The sequence below is a fragment of the Lolium rigidum genome, chromosome 7, assembly GCF_022539505.1.
Source record: "Lolium rigidum isolate FL_2022 chromosome 7, APGP_CSIRO_Lrig_0.1, whole genome shotgun sequence".
Classification (NCBI taxonomy): Eukaryota; Viridiplantae; Streptophyta; class Magnoliopsida; order Poales; family Poaceae; genus Lolium; species Lolium rigidum.
Window position 1 is genome coordinate 325250064 of NC_061514.1, and position 7700 is coordinate 325257763.

The 7700-nt window shown below is 48.2% G+C and overlaps 2 protein-coding genes across 3 annotated transcripts; one reads left to right on the plus strand and one right to left on the minus strand.

The window, feature by feature from the left end:
- Nucleotides 1-439: 439 nt before the first annotated feature.
- LOC124669762 (pentatricopeptide repeat-containing protein At1g10270-like) lies at nt 440-3582 on the plus strand. 2 transcript variants are annotated; one of them, XR_006992318.1, is made up of 2 exons: nt 440-3139; nt 3262-3582. XR_006992318.1 is itself a non-coding variant. In XM_047206310.1 (2 exons), the coding sequence occupies exon 1, from the start codon at nt 440-442 to the stop codon at nt 3086-3088; it is 2649 nt and encodes an 882-aa protein (XP_047062266.1). In that variant the 3' UTR covers nt 3089-3128; nt 3262-3582. The 2 variants fall into 2 exon arrangements, 1 of the variants encoding a protein (XP_047062266.1); XM_047206310.1 differs by having other exon boundaries at nt 440-3128.
- A 1684-nt stretch (nt 3583-5266) lies between these two features.
- LOC124669764 (alcohol dehydrogenase 3-like) lies at nt 5267-7700 on the minus strand. Its single transcript, XM_047206311.1, has 9 exons — nt 7667-7700; nt 7419-7555; nt 7279-7325; nt 6353-6678; nt 6181-6263; nt 5991-6066; nt 5840-5901; nt 5649-5744; nt 5267-5545 (listed from the first exon to the last, which is right to left on the minus strand). Exons 1-9 carry the CDS (start codon nt 7698-7700, stop codon nt 5267-5269), a joined length of 1140 nt encoding a protein of 379 aa, XP_047062267.1.

Sequence of the window (7700 nt, forward strand, 5' to 3'; positions counted from 1 at the left end):
CTTAGGCCTTGTTTACTTCTAGGGTATTTATGGGGATAAAATAGGATTATTTCGTATCCCGAAAAATCCCCACCGGTTTGTTTACTTCTTCGGTTTCGAACGAAATAATCCCGAGATATCCCCTCCCATCCCCTTCTATCTCCATATTTTTTTCCTAAATCAAAAATTCTTCATCATACTAGTGTATTTTTGGGAAGGGTATTTGAGAGAATTAGATGAACACCAAATCCTCTTGCATCCCCATACTTATTGGGAAGAAAAATAAAATACGAGAGAAGTAAACAATGCCTTCTAGCCCAGAATGGCTGGGCTGTAAGAAATGGGCCAAGCCCAAAGGAACCAACGAATGGAACGGGAGGAAGAAGGGTTTTGCTTTGCTTGGTTTGGTTGTCGTCGTGGTCGCCGCCGTTCCACCACAAGAACTCGCAAGTGAGAGACCATGGCGGCGCTCTACCGCCGTCTCCTCCTCCTCCGCCGCCTCTCCCAGCCCCACCTCCTCCCCTCCGCCCCCAAGCCCGCCCTCCTCTCTCCCTCCCGCCACTTCTCATTCGCCTCCGCCGAGGACGCCGCCGCCGAGCGCCGCCGCCGCAAGCGCCAACTCCGCATCGAGCCGCCGCTGCACGCCCAGCGCCGCGACCCCTCCCACCGCCCGCCCCCGCGCGACCCCAACGCGCCCCGCCTCCCGGACACCACCTCCGCGCTCGTCGGCCCGCGCCTCAGCCTCCACAACCGCGTCCAGTCCCTCATCCGCTCCGGCGACCTCGACGGCGCCGCCGCCGAGGCCCGCGCCGCCATCCCCACCCGCGTCCGCCCCACCGTCTTCACCTGCAACGCCGTCGCCGCCGCCATGGTCCGCGCCGGCCGCCACGACGACGCCGTCGCGCTCTTCGACGCCTTCTTCCGCCGCCACAACGTCGTCCCCAACGTCGTCTCCTACAACACCCTCATCCTCGCGCACTGCGAGGCCGCCCGCGTCCACCAGGCGCTCCAGGCCTACCAGGAGATGCTCGACGGCGGCGCCACCTCCTTCTCCCCGTCCGCCGTCTCCTACCGTCACCTCACCAAGGGGCTCGTCGCCGCCGGCCGCATCCAGGACGCCCTCGAGCTCCTCCACGCCATGTTCCACCGCGGCCACGGCGCCGACTCCATCGTCTACAAGAACCTCATCGACGGGTACATCGGCCTCCACCACTGGGACAAGGCCTTCCAGCTCTTCGACGAGCTCCGGGAGAAGGCCGCCGTCTACGACGGCGTCGTACACACCAGCTTCATGGAGGGGTACTGGAAGAAAGGCATGGACAGGGAGGCCATGGAGAATTACAAGTCTCTGCTTGACAGGAACTTCAAGATGACGCCCGCCACCTGCAACGTGCTGCTCGAGACGCTCTTCAAGCATGGCAAGCACGCTGAGGCCAACGACCTGTGGGAGACCATGATTGACAACCACACCCCGCCAAGCTTCATCGGCATGAACAGCGAGTCCTACAATGTCATGGTCAACCAGTGCTTCAAGGAGGGCAAGTTCCAGGAGGCAATCGAGGTGTTCCACCGCCAGCCCAGGAGGAACGTTCAGATGGACGTCGGTTGCTTCAACAACATCATCGGGAAGCTCTGTGAGAACGGGATGGCTGCAGAGGCAGAAAAGCTCTTCCAGGAGATGGAGAGCAAGTCGGTGCTTCCAGATGTGTACACCTACACTTATATGGTCGACTCCTGTTTCAAGGAAGGCCGTGTGGATGACACGCTGCACTACTTCTACAAAATGGCAGATGGGAGGGAGCATGGCCCAAAGTTTAATATCGGCTTCTTCAATCGGATGTTTGAAGGACTATCAGAAGCTGGGCGGGTCGATGATGCTTTAAAGGTCTACGGAAGGATGTCTGACAAGGAGATCAAGCCGAACACAACCACATTTGAAATCCTTGTGAAGGCATTGTGCAAGGAAGGGGAATTGGATAGAGCACTGGAACTGGTCAGGGATATGGCAAGGAGTGGAGTTGTCGCTCCTCCTGAGTTCCGGGAGACTGTCGGTGAGATTTTCAAGAATGCCGATCGGCACCAAGAGATGGAGAAAGCTTTTGAAGAAAAACCAGTGCCACTGCCTCCTAAGCCAAGACCGGAGGCGCGCCCTCACAGTTCACCCCAGGGGCTACCAGGATTTGCATCTAATCAGACACGGGGCAGCTACACACCTCACCAAGGCCAACCAGGCTATAGTTCTCCTCAACCATTCCATCCTCGCAATGGTGCATCTCAAGTGCGGCAACCCGAGTGGATGTCTCCTAAACCTCAGCAGCCTGTGTTTGGAAACCAAGAGGTTAAAAAAGAAGAAGTTGCTGCTTCCAATAAATGGCAGCATGACCTTCTTTCTGAAGAAAAACAAGCTGGGATTGCTCTACCCCAAGATAAACAGCCAGAATTTGGTACCTCTCGCCCTTGGCAGCAAGCAGTTAGTGCTTCTCAAGTGCAGCAACCTTATTTTGGGCCAGCTCCACCGGTGCAGCCTGTATTTAGTACTCAGCCACAACAACCAACAGATATCGCTCATCATACTCAACATCCTGGGTATGACACATCTCGTCAGTGGCAGACAGCTAATGGTACTCATCAAGGGCAACAGGACCATGGCGCTCATCAATCACAACACTCAGACCATGGTGCTCGTCAAGCACAACAGCCAGACCATGGTGCTCATCAAGCACAACAGCCCGGATATGGGGCTCACCAAGCACAACAGCCTGGTTATGGCACTCATCAAGGGCAACAGTCTGGGAATGTCGCTCAGCTAGGGCAACAGCCTGGGTATGGCGCTCAGCAAGCGCAACAGCCTCGGTATGGTGCTCAGCAAGCGCAACAGCATGGGTACAGAGTTCATCAGCCATCACGGACATTCTTTGGTGCTCCTGAAGCACCACAGTCTAGTTTGGGCTCTGCTCAGAATGTCCCAAGCTATGGCCAGGTAGGAAATAAGCATGATCAGATCGGATCTCCTCATCAGGGCGGGCCAGCATTTGGCACTCAGCCACAGCAGGACTTTAGTGCTCAGTCCTCAGACACAATGGCTGTCAAATACAGTCAGCGTTACTAGTTTTTCGAGAGCTTTGGCTCCAAGCCTAATGTACCCCAAGGTAATTAGCAGGTACTGCATGTGTCCCTAATTAACCAGTGCTTGTACCATTTGATTTTACAGTTTCTTTTCCTGTGTGCAACTATTTGATCTTATTTCTGATCATGGTGATGCTCATGGTTTGCTATTCGCAGGAACTATCAAAATCTTGTTGTGAGAAGCTGCTGCACGGATGGAATGGTCTCTTAGTCGATGGAGAGCAGCAGGAAGTAGGTGATTAAGCAGATCCTGCTTTATAATAGGATTGTAATAATTGGGCATGATTATAGTACGTCATTGGTTACTCTTGAAAAAAATGGGCCTGATAATTTTTCATTCGTGATGAGTTGGGGCCATCATATCCACCCGACAATTACTGAATGGTTTAGCAGTATAAGCAATTTTGTTTGATTTTCCTTGTATGTAGTATGAATCAGGTTGATCAGTATGGGATATTGATAGTCTTTTATCACAAAGTTGTCCGCTGCACAGATTTTTTCTTTCCTTTTTGGTTCCATAGTGTACTTCTAATTTAATTTTTAATTTAGTCAAAACTTGAAATTGAGCCCAGATCTGTTATTTGGTGGTTCACATTGCACTTTCGCCATTGTCTATTGTATGTTATTTAGTGTTTACAGTATCAGCAAATACAAGTTTGTCCTCAAGTGCTTTTTGCAGCACAAATATACCAACACTATGTTGCTCTTCTGCAAAATGCCCCAGATATCATGAGGATTGCTTTCTTCAGAAGTTTTGTGCATTTCGTTCGCGGTTCATACAAAAAATTTGCAGGTCAAGACAAGACCAATCCATCCTATGAACAAACAAAACACAGAGCGATATCCTGATTTGTTTTCACTGTGACGTCCAGGTAGCCAACTGGAACAGTCGAGAAGGCCTTTATATTTACTGATTTTTTTGTGTCTGCTTTCAGCTACCTTCATATTGACACCGATCGTAATGAAATTGCTAGTATCTTAGTACCTTTTATTAGGTCATCTGCGTGCTTTTCTCAGTGACTTTGCCCCGCTGGACCTCTGCTGTTGCAAGCCGTTCCCGTGTGTGCGTTCATGCGACGTGCCGAGACCGCCAAAAATACTCCGTCGAAGATATGGGCTGTTCCACCAGGAGGTCCAACTACAGCACGGTGTTTGGCACTTTGGCATGTTCCTGGTCCAGCCAAATCTACCACCGTTGTCGTTCTTCCCTGAGTCGTTATTTGAGGAAGATCGTTATGGCCGGTGGTTCAAACGAGATTACTCCGATGGTGGAGCAAATCGTGGTGGCTAAACACCAGCCAGGTCGCCAGTGCTTTGAGGCTTTGAGTTCTGGCAGTCTTTCTTGAGATTCCCAGTCACGACGTGCCAATCCTCCAAGGTATTAATGAAAAAGAAACATTGATTTATTTTTCATTAATTCCTAAACTAACACCGACGCTAATCAACTTAGAAGTCATAAGAGGCGGAAATAACAACCTCGAAAAAAAAGAGGGGGAAATAAAGAAATGGTTTGGATGATGATTTTTTACTTGAAGTGTCGAGATTGTGTCCTGCCTTACAGCGCATGGCCTTCACAAGAGTTCTCGTCAGCTATTACCGCACCATCCTCAGCACCCGTATGTAGCAAAATAAAATTGTAATCTTACGTGAATAAACAGAATAAATCAGTGACTCTGAAATGCTACAAATACCCTCTTGCTTTGCAAGGCGTGTTAGACCTATCCTGCTATGCCACTCCGACAAGAAAGACGTGTGCTTTGATTCAGTCTGACAAAACAGAGCACCGTAAGCCATTGACATGCAAACAGCAGGCAACACCTTCAAACATCTTTCGCTCACAAGGAGAAAAGAGAAGAACTGATTTGCAATGGAGGAGGACAATATGTTATTAACACGGAAACTACAAGTTATTATTTTTGTGCACAATGGTAGTAATTTACACGCTAATGGAAGCAGCGGACGTCACAGTGAAAACAAAGATCAAAGCTTGAACACAAAACACAGAGCGGTTCGTTCTCTACGATCACAGAGATGAACAACACATGCTTATCTCACAGCTAGTACAATATTAAACAATGGAAAATTGCTAAAAAAATATTCTCTTATGTTTCTCAAGCAGCAAATCCTGAAAGCAGCAACGGAAATGACCAAGAGACGATGTTTACTCCTCCATCCTCATGATGCAACGCAGTCCCTCCCCCTTGAGCATGAGGTCGAACGCCGTGTTGATCTGCGAGAAGGGCACACTGTGCGTGATGAACTTCTCCAGATCCAGCTCCTTCCTCATGTACATCTCAACGACTTCTGGGAGGTCAGTACGTGGTTTGTAGTTGCCGAAGAAGGTTCCCTTTAATGTCTTCTCACTGAGAAAGTTCATCGGCTGGGTCTTGAACACTGCCTCCTTGTGAGGGACGCCCACCAGCACGGCCACACCCCACCCCTACATACGACAGATTTCATGATTCAGTTCAACATAGAATAGAAATGGCTCACAATGATCATAGGCGTACAAATTATTGTAGGTGCATTGAGAAGTATATTACATCACTAACGCATTCGAAGGCGGAAATCATGGCGTTGATGTTGCCAGTACACTCGACGGCACTGTCAACTCCACCATTGGTCATCTCCACAAGCACCTGGAGAACATCATTGAACAGTGAGTTTTATTTGGCACAAGCTTGTCTATGCCATGATAAAAGGGAGAAATGTTTACTGACGGAAAAGAACAAACCTCTTGCACGGGCTTAGTGTGGTCTTTTGGGTTCACGAAGTCGGTGCATCCAAATTTCTTAGCTGAAAATTGATGGACATGTTGTTAGGTTTGGTTTGCTATCCAAAAAATTTACTAAGAAGACCTTGTGTTTCCGTGAGATAGATTGTACCTTGTTCATATTTTGCAGGGTTCAAGTCCACACCAATGATTCTTGATGCTCCAGCCATCTTGGCCCCTTCCATGGCCTGATCATGTGAATAAAAACATACGTACATCAGTTAGTCATGGTTATATGGTGCGCTTGTCATCAACTTGTAATGATATGTTGTGGAAGATACTGATCATAGAGTGTCACTTACAGCAAGGCCCACCGCTCCAAGACCAAAAATTGCGACCGTTGAACCCTTTTTCGGTTTCGCAACATTTAGGGTAGCACCAAGTCCTGAAAAAAAACACATTTCAGTAACTATTTCAGACATCATGTACATCCTAACTCAATTGGATTCAGTTGCTTGAGTAGCCATGTCTTACCAGTTGAGATACCACAACTGAGAACACAAACTTTGTCAAGAGGCGCATCTGGGTTGATCTTCGCGAGACACCCGACATGGATCACGGTGTACTCACTAAAGGTGGAGGTCCCAACGAAATGGAAGATTGGTTTCCCATTGATGGTGAAGCGGGACTGTCCGTCGCCGATCATCACGCCACGATCCACGTTGATCCTGAGAAGATCACACAGGTTGCTCTCCTCTGACTTGCAATGGGCACACTCCTTGCACTCACCAGTGAAGACCGGGAGGACATGATCACCCGGCACCAGCTCGGTCACACCCTCTCCGACGCTCTCAACAATGCTGTGAGGAAGACATTATTTGTGGGAAGTGTTATTACAAAAGTTTAGCTATGAAGAGCAAGCAAAATTTTCATTGAAATGCAAAAAAAGAGTCCATTTGTATAGTTTCGTCGAACACTTCAGCGGGGTTTTTTTTTCTTCTTCTTTTAGCTGTGTGTATGATGTCTCGACTCGCTTCAGACATTATGTTGTTGCAGAGGGCAGATGTAATTGATATCTATGTAATATTAATATATTCCCTTTATAAGGAAAAAGTCATATTATCTAGGAAATTAGTCTGTCAAAATATGTCACAAATTAATAATGCAGTCACATGATGACGTTGTCGGAATAATTTAACTGAGTAATTAGGAGAAAAGACAAAACACTCTATGTGAGCTTGTATCATCGATGTCGTTGTCCCAGTATTTTTCTTAGTCTAATCCCATGTTACTAATATATGGACACTTGCTCAATCTAATTGACTGACAAATCAGGACTCAGGATGACTATAATTAGTAGCTCGGATGAATAAACTATAATTTAGAATCAAGATTCCACCAAGCAACCAAACTGCGACAAAATAAGATAATAGACAGCTAGGCAGTATCGTGATGCATACCCTCCAGCTTCATGGCCTAAGATCCTAGGGAAAACCGGAGTTTGCCCCTGCAGAAACCAGAGCAGAACATTACCATGTTAGTTCAGCCTCACAATTTCCCGATTGAAAACCACAAAACTATGGGAGACATTTGTGGACACCTTGGCTTCCCAGAAGTAGACGTCGGTGTGGCAGAGAGCGGTGTAGAGGATCTTGACGCGGACTTCCATGGCCTGCGGTGGCGCCACTTCCACCTCCTCGATCGATAGCGGCTTCCCGGCCTCCCATGCCACGGCCGCTGCAGTCACCGAAGAATAAAACCAATTAGGCCTATATTACTCCAAGAATTCCAGATTTTCCTCCAACAGTAATCAAACTGATGTAACTAGCTAGTATTTGAAGAACGAACCTCTGCACTTGATCACCTTCCCAGCGGTCGCCAT